This window comes from Mobula hypostoma, chromosome 17 (genome assembly GCF_963921235.1).
Source record: "Mobula hypostoma chromosome 17, sMobHyp1.1, whole genome shotgun sequence".
Classification (NCBI taxonomy): domain Eukaryota; kingdom Metazoa; phylum Chordata; class Chondrichthyes; order Myliobatiformes; family Myliobatidae; genus Mobula; species Mobula hypostoma.
Genome location: NC_086113.1, coordinates 56887070 through 56909590, shown reverse-complemented (window position 1 = coordinate 56909590; position 22521 = coordinate 56887070). Strand labels below are relative to the sequence as shown.

Here is a 22521-nt window from a genome sequence, read left to right as displayed (position 1 = left end):
ATAACTTCACTTGCCCCATCACTGAATTATTCCCACAAACTATGGACTGATTTTCAAGGACTCTTCATCTCATGATTTTGATATTTATTGTTTATTTATTATTTCTTTTTCTTTTCGTATCTGCTGAGTTTGTTATCTTTTGCACATTGTTTGTCCATCCTGTTGGGGGCAGTCTTTCGTCAATTCTATTGTGTTTCTTGTATCTACTGTGAATCCCTCCAAGAAAATGGATCTCAGGGCTGTGTACAGGAGATGCATATGTATGCACTTTGATCATAAATTTACTTTGAACTTTGAGATTGCTTTATAAAGTGGGTGGGGACACATAGCAGCCAAGTGTTTTTAGATGGAGGTGTATACTCAGCAGACTGATACCTTTCTGTGCCAACAGTTAAATGACCTGCCAGTTCTCTTCCAGTAGGTTTAGTTATTCAGCTTTCCATTTTCTACCAGATGAACTTCCATAACTTTCAGTTGACAGAGTTTGCCTTGTAAGGTTAGTAATGGTTCCTGATAGGGCTTGTGTTAGATCTGGAATGAAAGAGCTATGGCAGGATGGAGCGCTTTACTTTTTGAGCAAAAAATTATTAATTCCTCTATTACTGACACTTGTCACTGGATGTGGTTTTGAACAGTACATTGCAATGGCTGCATTTGTATAATGTACTATAAGCAAGATTCTGAACATATTTGATAAAATTTGATGGTAATTATTGTTTGATGATATACACTTCTGGTTATCTAGAGTAATTTGAAAGTTTGCAGATGCCTGGAAAATGCAGTTAACGAGGAGAATGACAGATTTCAGGAGATGTGGACTGCTGAAGGGAGCAGAATTATGCTGAATATTTTATGAAACGTCAGTAAGACCTCTGCTTGGGATTGTGTCTCTCGAAATCAACACTTTCGAGAGAGTTTAAAAGAAATTAAAGTGGCATTTTTGATCATGGAAAAATATAAGCTGATGAGTGAAACTGAGATTAAAAGAGAAATGCTGATTTAACAACCTCTGTGGAGAGGGGAAAAAACACAACTAAGATTTCATGTCGATGATGTGTTTTTATTTTGGATTTTTCCCGTCTGTAGTTTTTAGTTTCTCAACTCTGTATTTTCTCCACACATGCAGAGTAGCTCCAGCGTTTTCTGATTTTTTCAGCTATCCAATATCTGCAGTTCTTACTGAGCAGAAAAACTAAGTGAATCTCCAAAGTTGTTTAGGCTAAAATTTGAAAGAGCATTTTAACAAATGTATTGGGAGAAACCTGTCTTCTGTGGCAGTGGAGCCATAATCCATGGATGATTGCAAAAGAAATAAGGGTGATACAGGAAAATATCAGAGTGTTGTTATAATCTGAACAGATATCCTGAAAGGATAGTGGAAATGGAATCTGTAATACTTGTCAAATTGCCAAAATATTTGAAAAGGGCCCACAGAGCCATAGGAACAGAAGAAGGGATTGGGACAAATGGCCCCAGCTTTTAACATTCCATGATTATAACTCTTTGGTTGGCAAATGGGTCTTGCATTTATTTGCTCCTCTTGTTCCAGATTTTTTTTTTACATTCGTTCCATTACTAGTGCAAGGAAAACCAGTGTTATGAATTGATAGTGTTGCTCGGTGGCTGTTGTATCATCTGCAAGGCCCTCAATAATTGGTAACAACACACTGTAGTCGTGAACAGTTGTGTATCTCTTAGTTTATGCTCCTTGCTCATTCTGCCGAACATGTAAAATACTGCAGCTCGCTTCTTAATTGTGATTACAGAAATTAACATTTCACAGTGAATTGGAAACAACGTAGTGGTCTGTTCCGGCTGCTCCAGGCTCTGTGACGTTTACTCGGCTCTGCACTGATCTGAGGCTGAGACTGTGGCCTGCTTTGGGCTCTGCAACGTTTACTCGGCTCTGCACTGAGCTGAGGCTGAGACTGTGGCCTGCTCTGGGTTCTGCACTGAGCTGAAGCTGAGAATGTGGCCTCCTTTGGGCTCTGTAATGTTTCGTCGGCTCTGCACTGAGCTGAGGCTGAGGCTGTGGCTTGTTGGGGGCTTCATGGCTGTGGATTCGCTTTTGTTCTGAATGCTATTTGCTTACTTTTATTGTTTACATGATTTACAGCAGCACTACAGTGCAATATATAAAATTATTACAGTAGTGTACATGGTGACCAATTTATATATATAAACCAAATAACAATTACAGCACGGAAACAGGCCATCTCAGCCCTTCTAGTCCGTACTGAACATTTATTTATATATATATATATATACACACACACACACACACACTTAGATAATAAATTTATTTTGCACTATAACTACCAATTGCAGCCTAGGTCTCATGGAAACCCATGGCAACAAAGGGCCCAAAGACATTTGATTTTGTCATTCTGCTGAAACTTTTGCAGATCCTTTGTCAAGTCCCTCTCATTGACGGTATTTCCGCAGAATAAAGCTGAGTAGCAGGATGATCTTTCCTTGTAAGCAGACCCTTTTAAGTTTAGGAGTTGCCTTTTAAATTTTCAGTGGACACTTTCCAATAACTTCTCTGTCATATGATTTCCAAGACGATACAGCAGTGCAGCAAAGTCAATGCAACTGCTGCCCAACCCTTTTGCCTTATAAGTCACAACTTGGGTTATAAATAAATATATTTGGTGTTGTATCCTGCTGCTATTCTAGCCTGGTACTTGGAAAAGGGATGTGGAAAAGAACCATTTTTCTCTTTAATTTACTAATATGTCTCCTTTAAACTGATAAGAATAAAGAGTTAGGATAGAAGCCAGTGCCAGTAAAATTAGAGCTGGGTTTTGCTAATCCTGTAAACCATCTTCTCTTTATTGTTCTTGAAATTATTAATTCTAAGAATCCAATAAGTAGCTGCTACTTCAAGGCAGCTGTGATCCTTTAGTGAATCCGTACATATTTTGTTTCACTTCTCTAGTGGAACATGTTGAGTATGTTGTCTCTATCTCTGGCCTCGAGTATCTTTGTACTGAACTTTTCCACGATTGATGATAAACACAGTCTGGCTTTTCTTTCTTCCTGCTTTTATACTGTTCTTTGCACTAAGATGTTTTCTAACTATTTTTTTTGCACTTAAACTTTTCCTCCACAAAAGAAGGATGTATGAAACTAATGGTGCATTAATACATTAGTTTAAATAACTAAACTAATCTATAAGCAAAACATGTACTTAACATAATTTTGAACTCAATAAATTTAATGTTGACTTTTTAATTTAATTTATAATCAAAGTACATGTATGTCACCATATACAACCCTGAGATTCATTTTCTTGCAGGCATTCACAGTAAATATGAAAAGACAATCGTATCAATAAAAGACCACACACAACAAGACGGACAAATACTGTGCAAATTCAAAAAGCAAAAAAATAAGTAAGCAAATATCAAGAACATGAGATGAAGAGTCCTCGTCAGTGAGTCCATAGTTATGGGAACAGTTCAGTATTGGGGTGAGTGAAGTTATCCCCTCTGGTTCAAGAGCCTGGTGGTTGGAGGCTAATAACTGTTCCAGAAGCTGGTGGTATGGGTCCTGAGGGTTCTGTACCTCCTTCCTGATGGCAGCAGCAAGAAGAGTGTATGGCTTGGATGGTGGGGGTCTTTGATGATGGATACTGCTTTCCTGTGACTGTACTCCATGTAAATGTGTTCAACAGTGAGGAACAGTATCCCCATGATGGACTGGGCTGTATCCACAACTTTTTATAGGGTTTTTAGTTCAAGGGCATTGGTGTTTCCATACCAGGCCATGATACAGCCAGTCTATATACTCTCCAAAGCACATCTATAGAAGCTGGTCGAAGTTTTAGACGACATGTTGCATCTTTCCAAATTTTTAAGAAAGTAGAGTCGCTGTAGTGGTTTCTTTGTAATGGCCCTTTGTGCTGGACCCAAGACAGATCCTCTGAAGTTATACCTTCTCCATCTCTGATTTCCCCCAATGAGGACTGGCTCATGGACCTCTGGTTTCCTCCTTTTGTGGTCAATAATCAGCTCCTTGGTCTCGCTGACTTTGTTGTGGTAACATTCAGCCGTCTTTTTAATCTCTCTCCTATATACTGATTTATCTCCACCTTTGATTTGGTCAATGGCAGTGGTGTCATCAGCAAACTTACTGGCATTGGAACTGTGCTTAGCCTCATAGTCATAAGTGTAAAGCGAACAGAGCAGGGGGCTAAGCACACAGCCTTGTAGTGCACCTGTGCTGACGATGATTGTGAAGGAGATGTTGCCAATCTGAACTGACTGGATTCTTTAATTGAGGATACAGTTGCACAAGCTGCTATTCAGCCCTAGGTCTTGGAGCTTTCTGAGTAGTTTTGAGGGGATAATAGTATTAAATGCCAAGCTGTGGTCAATGAAGAGCATCCTAATGTATGCATCTTCACTGTGCAGGTTTTCTGGAGCTGAATGAAGAACCAATGAAATGGCATCTGATGTTCACCTGTTGTGATGGTAGTCAAATTAGAGCGGACTTAAGTCACTCCTAGTTATAGCCACAGAAGGCCTGTGACCAATGATACAATGTTTACACGTAACCAGGAAAGCCATGCAAGCCTCTTTTTTGTCAGTTTCCATCTGAGTACAAATCACAAATGATGGAAAACAACCTGCAGCTTTTTATGCTGCCAGTCAGAAAGCCAAGTTGGGGTTACACTTGCATTAAATATGCCAATGGATGTATCTCTCTCATACGCTGCCTTTCTACCAGCAGTGAATTGCTAGACTTAGAATGCAGCAGTTCAACAGCAACTTCAAGCTGCAGCATAATTGTCGAATTTTTATTTTTGTCTAAGCAGAGGAAAGGTAACTTCAAGGAACTTCTAGTTTCACTGTGTGACTTAAAGTACATATACAACTTTGCAGGTTATTTTATTTTTAATTCAGTCTGGCAGTTATGAACCTCTTATACAACATGCCATTCTGATGATGATGTTGAGCACGTAATGCATCTCCATGAAGGGATAAATTTAGTTTTCTGCTTAGACTGAGTTTTATAAATAATTCTAAGATATTCACAGGTTGTATTTATTTTTATGCCATCACTGGTGGCATTGAAATAACTAAACTTAACCAAAGAAAAAAGTCAATGTATTAATTTCTGAATTATCTGTTGACTGTACCACACCAGTTACAACCATGAGTGGAGTGTTAGAATTGGTTTCTTTAATTTGTTTTGGTGCAGTACATGATCTTCCTCATTTTACAGTTTAGTATTGAGGAGATGCCATTTCAATTGTATGTAGCAGTTTGTTTATCAATGAGGATTTGTTTCTGAAAATATTAAAACAAATTTCTCAAAAGCATTTTTATGCTTAGAGCGTGTTAATATCTGAGGACCTAACCTGGTCCCAACATATCGATACAGCTATGAAAAAAGCAAGACAGCGGCTATATTTCATTCGGAGTTTGAGGAGATTTGGTTTGTCACCTAAAACATTTATTTCTACAGATGTACCATGGAGTGCATTCTGACTGGCTGCATTACCATCTGGTATTGGGCGGGGGGGGGGGGGGTTGCACAGGATCAAAGGAAGCTGCAGAGAGCTGTAAAATTAGTCAGCTCCATCATGGACACCAGCCTCTGTTGTATCCAAGACATCTTCAAGGAGCAGTGCTTCAAAAAGGTGGTGTCCATCACTAAAGAACCCCACCACCCAGGGCATGCCCTCTTCTCATTGTTGCCATCAAGGAGGTGGTACAGAAGCGCGAAGGCACACAATAATTTAGGAACAGATTCTTCCCCTTTGCCATCTGATATCTGAGTGGACATTGAACCCATGAACTCTACCTCACTACTTCTTTATTTCTGTTTTTGCCCTACTATTTAATTTAACCCTTTGACTTTATTATATATTTTTTTATATTATTGTGTATTACACTGTACTGCTGCCACAAAGTTAACAAATTCCACAAAATGGTTGTGATATTAAACCTGATCTGATTCTGAAGAAGAAAAGCTGCTGAAATTTAAAGCTCTTGTATGGTATACATTTAAGAATATAGTTATATGAAGTTAAATATCAAAGAACCTTTGTTCAAGTGAACTACAGCTGTTTCTGAATGAGTATTAAGAGACATTCTGTTAAGACTAAACGTAAAATATGTTATTTTCACTAAATGCCTCGTATCTGACTCTTCCTAAAACAGCTGATAGCTCTTCCAGGACAGAAAGTGAAGTAAAAAGTAAAATAAAAAGATGGAATGAAACTGGCCCAGAAAATTGTCGAGACCAGGAATTAAAAGAGAACTTCTCAGAGGAGAAATGAAAGGGAGGACAATATGTCTAATATTCACAGAGGAATGGTTGTTAATTTGTGCATTGATTATTCTTGGTTACCTTGTTTTACTGAATGGTTAATTTGAATATTTCTTTTCATTTCAGATTCCACAGCAGCTGTGAAAATCCTGGCTGGAGGAAATGATGCCTCATGTAGTTCTTGGATCTTTTTGGAGCAAACTGCCAGAAAACAAATGCAACATACAATTTATCAAACTAGAATTAAAGCATAACAGACACTAAGCAAGTCTTTTAAAGATGAAATCGAACCAGGAACGCAGCAATGAATGTTTACCGCCCAAGAAACGTGAATTTCCTGTCAGCAGCCTGCCCTTGGCAGAGAAGGCAGTTGCAGCAGCTACTGCAAGTGAGAGCAGTCGCAGTGAAAACTTGGCATGGCTTGCCAATGTAGCTAGCTGCCAAAGCAGTGTGGGCGTGAAGTATGGACATGCCAAAGTAGCAGGAGAAACCTCAGTGGAAACTGGCTTACCACTGTATAAATCACTACCAACTGCAGTGGACTATTCATCGCCTGGGAATGTTAGACCAGCTCCAGGGGTAACACAACTTCGTGCTGTTTATTCATCTTCAGCATTAGCTCAGCCAGGGTCTTCGACGTCACCTGTGGAGTATGCTCATCTGCAGCCCGCTGCTACTTTCCAGTTTGTTGGGCCACCTTTTAATACACCATATGTAGGATCTCCTCCATTTGTCCCCTCCCAATTGATTTCCCCAACAGCTTCAAATGCTTCTGCTACTCCGACTCAGTATTCCCAACTAGAACCCTACTCTACAATCTTTGCCAGTATGGGCAGCCCATCCCAGCACAAGGTTGAGCATCAGGTTGTCAGGCCACGCAGAGAGATTCCAGGATCACCTTCCCCCTCGGTGCAAAACCAGTATGTGCAAATTTCAAGTTCATCTCCCAATGTGACAAGGCCCCACTCCCCTACTACAGTCCCCTTGCATTTGCACTCTCACTCGTCAGTGATTCCACATACTCTCACAGTCAGTACACCGTCACCAATGGTTCTCCAATACTCAGACGCCGGATATCCTGTTGGATCAAGGGAAACCATCAGGAAAGTCGATGACATCAGACCACATTTGGTTCCAAGAAGGGAAGTATTAAATGGTGAAATTGAGAAAAGTAGGAGATACGCTCTTTCACCCAGCACAGAATTGAACCTGGAAAAGTCAGGAGCCAAACCGGTTTCTCGGCACTATGAAATAAGGCATGGGACCCATGTGGTTGTTCACCCAAGCCCTGCTGACTACACTGCACAAGAAAATTTGGGCTCTAGAGCTTCAGTAATGATTATACCCAACAGTCACACACCAACTACAGATTTGGAGGTCCAACAGGCCATAGACAGCGACAACTCTCCTTTGGCATTGTATGACAAGGCCAACTTAAATCATGGGAAGGCAACTTTTTCTCCACAGTCTGTCATCCAAACCACCCATACTCCCACTGACCACCTTTCTATAGGACTACCTGCTAGTGCAGTTTATCCTGGTTCTCAACAGCCTCTTATTGGTTACATAAGCAGTCAACAGCAAGCACTAAGTTACCATGGGAACCTGCAGCAGCACGTAGTAATTCCAGGCACCCACCCACTTCTTATTCCTGTATGCAGTACAGCAGTTGAAGCTTCAGGGGTGACCTCTACAATAGTGACAACATCTCCTCAGTTTGCTGCAGTGCCTCATCCATTTGTCAGCACAGCTAGTCCCAAGAGTGAGAACTATCATCCTCAATCACTTGCTACACAGCCAACTTACCACACAACTGTTGTGCAGGCTCAAGTGCACCTGCCAGTAGTACAGTCGGTGAGTTCTCCAGTCGCAGCTTCTAATCAACTGCCTCCCTACTTCATGAAAGGATCAATCATACAGTTAGCTAATGGAGAGCTAAAAAGAGTTGAAGATTTAAAAACGGAGGACTTCATACAAAGTGCTGAAATCAGCAGTGATCTGAAGATTGACTCTAGCACTGTGGAGCGTGTTGAAGGCAGTCATATCTCCAGTTTTGCTGTTCTACAGTTTGCAGTTGGAGAACACAGAACACAGGTATGAGTGATTGTGTCATGACCCAAATGCAGTGTTATCATTTTCTGTTAATTGTAATTTTATGATGCTCTTTCAAATCTGTGTTTTCAAATTTTCCACTTAGAATAATAATAATTATCTGTTAAACTAATTTCCACTGAGCAAAGAAACACCATTTATTTCTTACTAACTTCTCTCTATGTCATCAGTGCATCCATTGCATGGCAAGCCAGTGTAACTGATTTGATATGAGCAATCTTCTGCATTTGATTTTCAGCAGAAAATCTATGCAGTTTTCTTGGAAATGTTGAAGATGTCTTGGATCATGTGACTATCAACTGTTTCACGCATTGTCATATATAGGTCAATGTTAGTAATTCAATGGTGCACTGACTTCTGAATCCTGTGAAGCTCAGGCTTATTAATCAACCAGGGCAGACCCAGGTTGCCTACCAACGTACTGTTTGCTTAAAACAAGATGATAGTGTTTCCCCATTGGGATTATCGTCGACAATTTTTTCTTTTAAGGTCATTTAGTGTAGGCATTGGATGGAGTCAAAGCAATGAACTAGCAATTTACTATGTAGCATCTACACAGCATGTCACTTTTGGACATAGTTTCCCCTAATTTACTGAATATTTTGGAGAGAATCTATTTTTCTTGTCCCAAACTTTCCTACTTCAAATAAAAAGAACCACAAACCTCTGCAACTAATAGCAACCGCTTACAACCTTGACTCATCATTTGGCCTTGAAGAAGGCAACTAGAATATGATTTTACATTTTATTTGCTAAGAGTTCTGAATTTTCTCAAAACAAACTGTGGCCAAAAAAGTGAATACTGCACTTAGGTCAGAGATCTTGATTCATCTGATTTAACTTTGCCAGATTCAGAGGATCTCTTGTATAATTCTCACCTGCGGCTTCAAGAAACTACCTGTGTAAAGTTGCAGTTGCACTCTAGGATGGTGATGTAACCTAGTATTTGCATAAAGCTGACTTATCAGATAAGAATACAGTTCCTTTTAGGTACAATATTATTAAATTAGACTGAGCTAGGTACACAATAATTATAAAAGAATGGTAGAGATCACAATACAATAAAAGCTCTATTGTTCAACATGTCCCAATTTTGACAGGTGCTTGTTAATCAAATATGCTTATTAAATCAGACATCAGCAAGGTCACCTCGATGGTGCTGCCCCTAAAATACTATGGCTCTACAAATTATAGACCTCTTGATATTAGCGGTTTTACTTGTCAGATTACACAACTAGTAATCCAGGAGGTACAAATTCACATCCTGCTAATCCCAGCAGTTCATTGAATTGTTGACAAATTAATCGTTAATTGATTTTTGATAATAATAATAAAGCTAGCCAGTACTGATGACGTTGAAACTACTGGGTTGTTGTAGATAGCTATTTGGTTCATTGATGCTCTTTGTAGAAGAAAGTGTCTCATCTTCTAACAACACACACAAAATGCTGGTGGAATGCAGCAGGCTGGGCAACATCCATAGGAAGAAGCACAGTGGATGTTTCAGGCCGAGACTGTGCTTCTTCCTATGGATGCTGCCTGGCCTGCTGCGTTCCACCAGCATTTTGTGTGTGTTGCTTGAATTTCCAGCATCTGCAGATTTCCTCATGTTTGCGTCATCTTCTCCTAGTCTGGTCCATGTGCATTTTTTAGAGCAATGTGGTTTCTCTTAATTTTCCTTTCTGGCTAAGCAAGCATTTTTGTTTGAAGCTGTTACATTAAAAAATCTCCAAGTCTGCAACCTCTAGAAGTTTAAAGGGCAAACAGTTGTATATGAACCTCAGTACCAGAGTTTTTTTTTCCCAAGCCACATACAGTGCTAACTTATGCATATATTGTAGTTCCTTCATTTTCACTTCATTTAAATCATGAGAATCCAACTGCAGCAGTGCTGTGGGCAAATCATCAGTACATGTGCTGTAGCTGTTCAAGAGGATAGCTCACCACTGCCATCTCAAGGGTATTTGGGAATTGGCAGGTAAATGTAGGTTTGCCAGTATATGATTATTGCTTGGGGAAATCACAAGAACAGTTGCATGTCATGTTATCCTATAGATAGATTGGAAAAGTTGGGATAGAACAGAAAGTGCCAATCTACCCGTTTCAGTTCAACCATGGGCATTTTGAAAATGCTGCAGTTTTGTGAACAAATAAATGCCAAAATAAAAACAAAGAGCTTGCCAGAAATACTCAGCAGATCAGACAGCATCTCTCCAGTGAGAAGTAGGATTTTGGGTTGATGGCCTTTCAACAGAAAATCACTTTGAACCATTTTTATCTCTGTGTGTAGTGCAGAACCTAAATGGAAGTAGTAGTTTGGCTTGTTGTGATCTAATTCATCCCTCCACACTATTCCGAAAGGTTTACAATCCGAAAGATTACTTTGCAATTGATAATGGGAATACAGTAAGGTGTGTGGGGATTCAAATAGTAGTACTTCCTACTTGTACCGTTTAGTATCTGGCCATAAGACATAGGAACAGAATTAGGCCATTTAGCCCATCGAGTCTGCTCTGTGATTCAATCATGGTTGATCCTTTTTCCCCCTCCTCAGCCCTGCTCCTCGGCCTGTTGAACTTGCACCGTATTGAGCAATACCACATTTACAATCAAGCCCATCTGTTCCATTGCCTTTGCTAATCCCTTTCTGAAGTCCAAAAAAAGGGTATCACGGTAGCACAAGGCCATTAGAGCAGAGTTCAGAGTTTAATTCCAGTGTACTCTGTAAGAAAGTTTATATGTCCTTCCTGTGAGCACACGGATTTCCTCCCACAGTCCAACGACATACTGATTAATAGGCTAATTGGTCATTGTAAATTGTCCTGGGTGTTAAATAGGTTGCTGGGTGGTGCAGCTCGTTGGCCGGAAGGACCTGTTCTGTGCTGGGCCATAGAGAGTTAGTTGTGCCTGGTAGTTCCGAAGGGAATGTTCCCAAACACGAGGTGACATACAAGTACAGCCCAGACTTGAGTGCCTCTCCTTGAAGCCTGAGAAACGCTGAGTAACATTCGTTCTTCCACTGGACTTGCCTTTAGTCCAAGGGCAGAGCCCTTGCTGGAATTCTCCAACACTGGGAGCCTACCTTTGAGAGCTTACACCATAAAGACCTACTGTGGGGTAAAAATCTCTGTTCACTTGAAAGGAGATTCCTGGCTTAGAAGTTGGAGAAGGAAAAGCTCAGTTATTTATTTTATAATATTTTATTTTGTTTTTAATTATTTGTTGGTATTTAATATTTTGTTTCTAAGTTACTCTTAACAATTTCAGTAGTTTAAATGCCCGTATGTCAGAAATAATCAAAAACTCAGAGTCTTCCAGAATTTTTTTAAATGAGTCAGGATGAAACCTAGTTAGTATTCAGAACTCCCAACACCTCCCTATCCAAGTCTGCGATTGAAGGCCATTTACAGTTACTTACTGTATTGGTGCAGACTAAATCTGGCATGATTTGGCATGTTATCTGGCTGGTACTGTTTCACTTATTTGCAAAAGACTGCAACATTGATTATTCTTCAAAACTACTTTAATGACTGTAAAGTACTGTGGGCCATCTTTAAAGGGATTTGAAAGGCATTGTACAAATACAAGGCTTTTTTTTCTCTTTTGATTTATTTTCCAGCTCCAAATTGTCTTCTCCAAGATCACCTCCTTCAGAGCACCTCCCTCAACCCCATCCTACCACTCCCTCTGAAACAGCTGACCACCCAACAAACGTCTATCTGCCGCAAAGTCAGCTCATACACTAGTTTTTTTTTGATCAATCCTCTTCCTTTTAAAATGCTCAATCAATTCCTCGTTCCCATTTCTAATTGTTATTGTCATTTATAATATAACCTTATAACAATTACAGCATGGAAACAGGCCATCTTCGCCCTTCTAGTCCGTGCCGAACTCTTACTCTCAACTAGTCCCACCGACCTGCACTCACCCCATAACCCTCCATTCCTTTCCTGTCCATATAGTTCTCCAATTTATCTTTAAATGACAACATCGAACCTGCTTCAACCACTTCTGCTGGAAGCTCGTTCCACACAGCTACCACTCTCTAAGCAAAGAAGTTCCCCCTCATGTTACCCCTAAACGTTTGTCCTTTAACTCAGCTCATGTCCTCTGGTTTGAATCTCCCCCACTCTCAATGGAAAAAGCCTATCCATATCAACTCTATCTATCCCCCTCATAATTTTAAATACCTCTATCAAGTCCCCCCTCAACGTCTACGTTCCAAAGAATAAAGAACCAACTTACCATAGAACCATAGAACCATTTGCCAATTCATCACCCACGTTTCTTTCACTCAAGTCTCTGTACCTATTCTTGTATGCTAAATCCATGCCTTTTTTCACAGAATCACATGTCAGGATTACATTCCTGCCAAAACATTGAAACTGGACTTACCAACTTGGCACTCTGAAACTCTGAAGTTATTTTATTCTTTATTCCTGACTTGTCTGCAATCTTTGAAGTAGTTAATCACACCGCCCTCCTCTAGCATCTCTCTGCTGTTATCCATTTATCTGGTCTGTTATTTTCTGTTCACTTTTATCCAGAGGACAATCTGCATTCATGAATAAACTCTTCTTGGGCTTCCAACCGGGTAGAGATAATCAATTTTAACTGGCATTTTGATGACACTTTCTTCAGGGATGATGCCTAGGGCCTAAGTATGTCCGGTCTGTTGATATATAATATACACACACGCACACCCCTGCCATGGTCCTTGATGCAGGTTTCCACCGTGTGCTGATGAAGTACCATAACTTCATCTCCATTCTGCCATTTGATAGCTTTATCTGATAATACCTTGTTGCCACGCTCTCCCTCCACTTTTCCACACTTCATCATCTGTGATGAAGTTGGCAGAGTTTGTCATCGAAATGCTGGTTAAAATCGATGCCTGTACCCAGCTCGAAGCCCGAGAAGAGTTTATTCGTTGTCCATGCCAGGAAAGCACTGGATCCTTTTTCAGTCTGAATTTCCATTGCTTCCTGCTCCTGCACAGTTATCTCTGGAGCTCCATGTAGCTCTATCTTTAACTTCCCTTTTAGCTTCGTCTGCATTCAGCCATTTGATAGCTTTATCTGATAATACCTTGTTTCCACTGCTTCTAACTTCACACACAGCTTGTCCAACATTCGGTACTTGATGAAGTGAAATTTCCTCCAAATAAAACTAGGTAAGAATAGACACAACTGATTTCCTATATAAATCTGTCATGATATTCTTACCAAAAAGAAATGATCCCTTTTGAAACTTAGGCTGAGCCAGACTGTTTGCAACCTTGTGACAAAGATTTTTTTTAGACTGCAAATCCACATTATCATCAAGGTCATCTCCATAACTTTGTATGATTTTATTCTGCCTCAGCTCATCTGCTTCTGAAATTTTTGATACCTTTAAGAGTGACTGTTTCACCCCTGACCTCGCCTTCCTTAATTTTTCAATAGCTGAGCTTAACTGTATTATTTTTAAGTTTGTAGCATCTTTCCCACACAGTTCTGATCACCCACTATTCTAGTGCTCACTTACTTGTACAGCCTCCTGCATAAGCAATACTTCCTTTTTCAATTCTGACCCTTGTTTTTGTTTTCTTCCACAGCCTTTCTTTCATTATTGTCTTCTCCATGCCTCCAGTTCAGGTCCCTTATCATGTACCTAATTTTAATTATTCTGCCGTTGATGTTGTGCTTTCATCTACTTAGGCTTTATTCAGAATTTATCTGTTTAGTTACTGTCTTTTTATCTGTGCCTTCTAAAATGCTTTTATCCATATTTCCTTGATGTTTCTTTAAAGAGTATGTCTTCAAATTTTATTTGATGATATTCTCATTGTTGTTACGCTAATTGGCATATAAATGTAAATTGTTATGAAGGATAATTTGGTGTAATTGGTACTTGAATCGTATTTTGGGGAATCCATTGAACAATCTTGACTTTCAGCATCCCATCATTCATTGCAAAGCTTTTAATTGTCTATGTCTAATTTTTGACACCATCTCCCCCATTTTTAAGACTTTCACAGTATTCAGTTCCCTACAAAACAATGAACTAGTTTTGACTTAAGCTCCTGTGACCAAGAAGTGGAAGATATTCCAGATTAATTGGTTTAATTTGCTCCTTTTACGTATCTGTCTTTGTGGTCCACTGACAATATTATTGGTGATTGTATTTCCAGGACCTCTAGGCCTCATGTTTTCTGCTTCTAATGGTTTATGCAATAGCAGAGTTGGGATGGGGGGGATGCTCAAAATCCATCTGAAGTTGAGTATGGATGCTTAGCAATTTGGGTACTTCCATGACTCAGTTCTCAACAATAAATCAAAGCACAGTACATTGCCTTGCAGATATATTGCCTCGCACTGTATCTACATAAATAGCTTCTGAATGTGTAAACCATTCTGTATTATTGATTCATTTTATGGAGCTTCAAATTAAATCTCCTGTTGCTGTGCCAAAACTTCAGTTTGTACTGATAAGAACCTGAACTTTTAAAAATGTTGATACTTGAAATATAATGATTAAAGTGAAGCACTTGTTGCTCATTATGACCCTGCAGCTGGTTTATGGAAAAGAAGAAAACTTCACCATGATCTATTTTAGCTTAGCACCTCCTTACAAAAATTCCAAAGCAGCTGATTTTAATTTTCTTTCAGTTGTGGGTGGATGTTATTTTCTGAAACTGAATACATGTCTTTACACTGAATATAGAACATAGAGATCCACAGCACATTACAGGCCCTTCTTTTTTTACCTTAACCCAGAATATTTGCAAAACAATTGCTCAGAATTTCTACCTGGATTTTCTCCTTGCCAAGTCCATAGTTTAATCATAGTAATTTCTTCAACAAGGCTAGATCCTTTCTGTAAGTGAGACCTTGCACAGGGCTAAGCCATCCTAACATAAGTATTGTTATTTGGGAGAATTTAAATAACCCCTCCAGAAAAATGCTTTCACAATCTGTCAAGCATTGACCCTCCCCACCCCCCACGAGCTCGTAAATCTGGTAGTGTTTGATTGTTTTGACGTTTAGAATTGATTTAGAAGTCAATCACACTTATAAAAACAAATTAATTAAAACATGAGCAAAACTCACTTAGTTCAAAAAGATGACCTGATATTTCTCCTTCTCCCACCAGCTATCTCTTTAAAGTGAATTGAGTCACTGAATGTTAGGCATAATCTGGCACAAATTCAACAGATTCCCCGCAACAAGTGTTGGAAAAAGGCAGGAAGTTAGCATAGTTGGCAAAAGCCCAGAGAGCACCTAAATTAGGAAACTTGGATATTTCCAAGCTGTCGGGAAATTACTCAAACATGAGGAATTCTGCAGGTGCTGGAAATTCAAGCAACACACATCAAAGTTGCTGGTGAACGCAGCAGGCCAGGCAGCATCTCTAGGAAGAGGTACAGTCGACATTTCGGGCCAAGACCCTTGGTCAGGACTAACTGAAGGAAGAGCTAGTAAGAGATTTGAAAGTGGGAGGGGGAGGGATGGAGCCAAGAGCTGGACAGGTGATTGGCAAAAGGGATATGAGAGGATCATGGGACAGGAGGCCCAGGGAGAAGGAAAGGGGGGAGGGGAACCCAGAGGATGGGCAAGGGGTATAGTGAGGGGGACAGAGGGAGAAAGAGAGAGAGAGAGAGAAAGAATGTGTGTATATAAATAAATAACAGATGGGGTACGAGGGGGAGGTGGGGCATTAGCGGAAGTTAGAGAAGTCAATGTTCATGCCATCAGGTTGAAGGCTACCCTGACGGAATATAAGGTGTTGTTCCTCCAACCTGAGTGTGGCTTCATCTTTACAGTAGAGGAGGCCGTGGATAGACATAGCAGAATGGGAATGGGATGTGGAATTAAAACGTGTGGCCACTGGGAGATCCTGCTTTCTCTGGCAGACAGAACGTAGGTGTTCAGCAAAACAATCTCCCAGTCTGCGTCGGGTCTCACCAACATATAGAAGGCCACATCGGGAGCACCGGACGCAGTATATCACCCCAGCCGACTCACAGGTGAAGTGTTGCCTCACCTGGAAGGACTGTCTGGGGCCCTGAATGGTGGTAAGGGAAGAAGTGTAAGGGCATGTGTAGCACTTGTTCCGCTTACAAGGATAAGTGCCAGGAGGGAGATCAGTGGGGAGGGATGGGGGGGACGAATGGACAAGGGAGTCGCGTAGGGAGCGATCCCTGCGGGAAGCGGGGGGGGGGGGGAGGGAAAGATGTGTTTAGTGATGGGATCCCGTTGGAGGTGGCAGAAGTTACAGAGGATAATATGTTGGACCCGGAGGCTGGTGGGGTGGTAGGTGAGGACCAGGGGAACCCTATTCTTAGTGGGGAGGATGGAGTGAGAGCAGATGTGCATGAAATGGGGGAGATGCGTTTGAGAGCAGAGTTAATGGTGGAGAAAGGGGAACCCCTTTCTTGAGAAAAGGAGGACATCTCCCTCTTCCTGTAATAAAAAGCCTCATCCTGAGAGCAGATGCGGCAGAGACGGAGGAATTGCGAGAAGGGGATGGCATTTTTGCAAGAGACGGGGTGAGAAGAGGAATAGTTCAGATAGCTGTGAGAGTCGGTAGGCTTATAGGCTTATAGTAGACATCAGTAGATAAGCTGTCTCCAGAGATAGAGACAGAAAGATCTAGAAAGGGGAGGGAGGTGTCGGAAATGGACCAGGTAAACTTGAGGGCAGGGTGAAAGTTGGAGGCAAAGTTAATGTAAGTCAACGAGCTCAGCATGCGTGCAGAAAGCAGTGCCAATGCAGTCGTCGATGTAGCCAAGGAAAAGTGGGGGACGGATACCAGAATAGGCATGGAACATAGATCGTTCCACAAAGCCAACAAAAAGGCAGGCATAGCTAGGACCCATACGAGTGCCCATAGCTACACCTTTAGTTTGGAGGAAGTGGGAGGAGCCAAAGGAGAAATTATTAAGAGTAAGAACTAATTCCACTAGATGGAGCAGAGTGGTGGTAGAGGGGAACTGATTAGGTCTGGAACCCAAAAAGTAGTGGAGAGCTTTGAGACCTTCCTGATGGGGGATGGAAGTACATAGGGACTGGACATCCATGGTGAAAATAAACTTAAAATTATCGAAAAGTTTAAGAGCGTGAGAAGTGTCACGAACATAGGTAGGAAGGGATTGAACAAGGGGGGATAAAACTGTGTCGATGTATGCAGAAACGAGTTCGGTGGGGCAGGAGCAAGCTGAGACAATAGCTTTGCCAGGACAGGCAGGTTTGTGGATCTTGGGTAGGAAGTAGAAACGGGAAGTGCGAGGTGTGGGAACTATAAGGTTGGTAGCAGTGGATGGGAGACCCCCTGAGTGGATAAAGTCGGTGATGGTGTGGGAGACAATGGCCTGATGCTCCTTAGTGGGGTCACGATCGAGGGGTAAATAACAGGAGGTATCCGCGAGTTGTCGCTGTGCCTCGGCAAGGTAGAGGTCAGTACGTCAGACTACAACAGCACCCCCCTTAATCGGTGGGTTTAATAGTAAGGTTAGGATTAGTGCGGAGGGAGTAGAGAGCAGAGCGTTCCGAAGGAGTGAGGTTGGAATGGGGACAAGGTCCGGTGAAGTCGAGACAGTTGATGTCCCATCGGCAGTTAGCAATAAAGAGATCCAGAGCAGGCAGAAGACCAGAGTGGGGTGTTCATGAAGAGGAGCAGGTTTGAAGACGGGAGAAGGGGTCATCGGTGGGGGTGGAAGAGTCCATGTCGAAGAAGTAGGCTCAGAGACGCTTCTCTAACTTCCGCTGATGCCCCACCTCCCACTCATACCCCATCCGTTATTTATTTATATACACACATTCTTTTTCTCTCTCTCCTTTTTCTCCCTCTGACCCTCTGACTATACCCCTTACCCATCCTCTGGGGTTCCCCCCCCCTTTTCCTTCTCCCTGGGCCTCCTGTCCCATGATCCTCTCATATCCCTTTTGCCAATCACCTGTCCAGCTGGATCTCCCCTCCCCCTCCCACTTTCAAACCTCTTACTAACTCTTCCTTCAATTAGTCCTGACGAAGGGTCTCGGCCTGAAACGTCGACTGCACCTCTTCCTAGAGATGCTGCCCGGCCTGCTGCGTTCTACCAGGGGAAATTACTCAGTTAATTTCAGCCCACTGTATCTTTCTGCAGCTTTTTTTAAAAATAATTGAGGTTGGAGGTAATTAATCTCTAATGAATGGTACATTTATATGCCAAGATTCCGTTTATATATAGTGCATATAAGTAGTATCAACCCCCCGGAAGTTTTCATGTTTTATTGTTGTACAACATTGAATCACAGTGGATTTAATTTCCCTTTTTTGACACTGATCAACGGAAAAGACTCTTTCCTGTCAAAGTGAAAACAAATTTTTACAAATTGGTCTAAGTTTGTTACAATTATTAAACCATAATTGATTGCATAATTACTTACCCCTTTCAAATCAGTATTTAGTAGATGCATCTTTGGTAGCAATTGCAGCCCTGAGTCTGTGTGGATATGTCTCTATCAGCTTTACACATCTGGACACTGTAATGTCTCCCCATTCTTCTGTACAGAACTGTGTCAGATTGCATGGGGGTCATGAGTGAACAGCCCTTTTGAAGACCAGTTGCAAATTCTCAATTGGATTGAGGTCCAGAATCTGACTTGGCCACTCCAGGACATAAACTTTGTTGATTTTAAGCCATTCCTGTGTAGCTTTGGCTTTGTGCTTGGGGTCACTGTCTTGCTGGAAAACAAATCTTCTCCCAAGTTGCAGCTCTCTTGCAGACTGCATCAGGTTTTCCTCCATGATTTCCCTGTACTTTACTGCATTCATTTTACCCTCTACCTTCACAAGCCTTCCAGGGCCTGCTGCAGTGAAGCACCCCCACAGCATGATGCAACCACCACCATGCTTCACAGCAGCGAGGTGTGTTTTGCAGTGTTTGGAATATGTCAAACATAGTGTTTTGTCTCATAACCAAAAAGCTCAATTTTGATTTCATCAGACTATAGAGCCTTCTTCCAACTGACTTCAGAGTCTCCCACAAGCCTCACGTTTTATTTTCAACAATGGGTTTCTCATTGACACTCTTCCGTAAAGCTGCGACTGAAGCACTCAAGTAACAGTTATTGTATGTGCAGCCTCTCCCATCTCAGCCACTGAAGCTTGTAAATCCTCCAGAGTTGTTTTAGGTCTCTTGGTGACCTCCCTCACTAGTCCCCTTCTTGCATGGCAACTCTGTTTTTGAGGACGACCTGCTCTAGACAGATTTCCAGCTGTGCCATATTCTTTCTATTTCTTGATGATTGACTTAACTGCACTCCAAGGGATATTCAGTGACTTGGAAATTTTCTTGTATCCATCTCCTGACTTGTGCTTTTCAATAACCTTTTCATGGAGTTGCTTGGAGTGTTCTTTTGTCTTCATGGTATGGTTTTTGCCAGGATACTGACTCACTAGTAGTTGGACCTTTCAGATATGTGTGCATTTTTACTACAATCAATTGAAACACCTTGACTGCACACAGGTGATCTCCATTTAACTATTTATGTAACCTCACAAACCAATTGGCTGCACCACTGATGATTTGATACATCATATTAGAGCAGGTGAATACTTACGCAATCAATTATTTTGTGTTTTATGTTTGTAATTAATTTAGATGTTTTCCTTTGACATGAAAGTCTTTTTCTGTTGATCAGTGTCAAAAAAAGCCAAATTAAATCCTTTGTGATTCAATGTTGTAAAACATGAAAACTTCCAAGGGGGATGAATACGTTTTATGGGCACTGTATATGGAGACCTCTTCTTTCCTAAGCTCCTTCTATGGCCATCTTCGGATGAATGCCTCTATAGTGTACAACAGTCTGCAGCTGAATTCCTTCTCCCAAATCTGAGCTCACGAAATTTATAAAATACTTTTATTTTCATAATGTTATCCAAAATGCTTAAACTATTTCTAAGTAATAGTATCCTTATTACATATTCACTATCTAGAAGAAATAAAAATTATAGGGTATTTGTGTGAGGTTAGCAAGGTGTGAAATAAAGCTGAAAAAGCATTTGAAAGAGGCAGGGAAAGAAAAACAACACACACACAAAATGCTGGAGGAACTCAGCAGACCAGGCAGCATCTATGGAAATTAATACACAGTCGACGTTTCAGACCAAGACTATTTTTCAGGACTGGACTGGTAAGGAAAAGGCAAGATGCCAGAACAAAAAAGTGGGAGGGGAAGAAGAATAGCTGGAAGGTGATAAGTGAAGCCAGATAGGTAGGAAATGTCAAGGGCTGGAGAGGAAGGGATCTGTTAGGAGAGGAGAGTGGAACATGGAAGGGGGAGCGGAACCAGGGGGAAGTGATAGGCAAGTGAGAAGTGGTAAAAGACTAGAGTGGGGAATAGAAGACAAGGGGAGGGGGAGGGCATTTTTTTTTTAAAGGAAGGTGAAATCAATATTCATGCCATCATGTTGGAGACTACCCAGACGGAACATAAAGAGTTGCTCCTCCACCCTGAGGGTGACCTCATCTTGGCACAAGAGTAGGCTATGGACTGACATGTCGGAAAAATAACTGTCAAGAGAGCTACAGGATTAACTTTGGTTGCTAAGCTGCTGATACTTAAAGCTCAGGAAACAATGTCTATCCACTAGGACTTGGGAGCCATGCATTGCAGAAGCAGACTTGTGCATGACTATGTTTTGTTTGCCCACCAGTACATTGTAGTTGAAATTTATAAAACCTGCGGTGAGGACAACATAACTTCAGAGAGTAATGGTGGACTCGGTGTATGACCTCAATGAAGATATTTAAGGACAGAGAATCAAAGACTGAAAAAGAAGATCAGCTAGAATGCAATATAAAACCAGATGCAAGGAATGAAAGAAAGTAAAATAAGATGTAAGAATAATTAGTCTTAAAACAAGTCAAACTTACAATTATTTATTTTCTGGGATGGATTGACTGGTAGTCATTAAAATTATGTTAAACACGCATGAGCTACTAAGACTAGACTTAGCATGCTTATGGAGCAGTTAATGAGCAAGTAAGTCAATTACTTGGAAGTCAATGGGAGTTAACTGTGAGATGCTTTTCTTAGTTGACAGCCAAGGATGTGTAGGTCCTTTGTCCTGAATGCTTCAGTGTTTTAGTTGGTGATGACTTCAAAATTAGTCTTGGAATGTGCACATGCATAAGCATAATTCGGGAATACAGCACAACATCGTTTGGAGTGACCTTGTTCTGGAGTGGAGGTGACTTAGGTTGAATAGTTTTCCATTTGTCCTGCAGATGGAATCCACTCCAACTGGAATATTGTAAAGTGCAGAACTACCACAAAGTTTTGCGGAATTGATAAGCTTTCTTTCTTTCTGTTAGTCTACTTAGAAATCATATTCAGTACTGTGCAGTCTCAGGCATGTATATATAGCTAGAGTGCCTCAGAGCTTTTGCACAGTACTGTATTTGTCAGCGTGGAGTGGAGAACAAATTTGTAAATCTGCAGGGATCAAAGGATGTTTGGAAAGGTGAGGGTAGAGTGCCTGGGAAAGTGTGAGATAGGTGGCAGAGAAGGAGTGCCAGGGGCAGGGGGTGGTGGTGTGGGTGCAGACACATCCAGCCCTGAGACACCATCCAAGGTAAGTTAATTCCAAACAGTTGTTTTATTGATCATTGCAGAATGTCTCTCTAGTGCTTCCTGCTCTCTCTCTGCCACCTTCCCCTTTTCCCAACCATGATTCTCCTCTCCCTACCCCCTTCCCACTCTTAATCAACAATGAAGACCCATATCAGAATCAGATTTATCATCACTCACTTCATGAAATTTGTTTTTTTTTCGCTGCAGCAGTACAGTACAATACATAAAATTACTACAGTAATTTGCAAAATTCTTAGGTACTTTAGCTACATATATATATTTTTACACATTACTGTAATGAAAAAATTAGTTAAGATTAGCTTGCAGTGGATATAACTTGGAAGTTAATTTCTATGGGCAGCCAAAGTTGAGTAAGATGCTTCATAATCCCCCTTAATTAATAGAATTAAAGGTTTTTGTGAGATCAAAAAAGGCATTGTGTAGTGGTTGATGCTTTTCCTTCCTTATTGAGTTGATTCTTCTGAGATAACAAATTCCTTGAAGTATTTTTGGGAATTTAAATATA

At 41.0% G+C, this 22521-nt stretch overlaps 1 protein-coding gene across 9 annotated transcripts in view; it reads left to right on the top strand.

Annotated features, from left to right (window-relative positions):
- LOC134358048 (ataxin-1-like) overlaps positions 1-22521 on the top strand; it is a 478119-nt gene that overhangs the window by 272900 nt on the left and 182698 nt on the right. For all 9 annotated transcript variants that reach the window (XM_063069941.1, XM_063069934.1, XM_063069938.1 and 6 more), the window contains one exon: positions 6409-8376. In XM_063069941.1, the coding sequence (XP_062926011.1) occupies positions 6562-8376 (1815 nt within the window). In that variant the 5' untranslated portion in view covers positions 6409-6561. The remainder of the gene's footprint in view (positions 1-6408; positions 8377-22521) is intronic.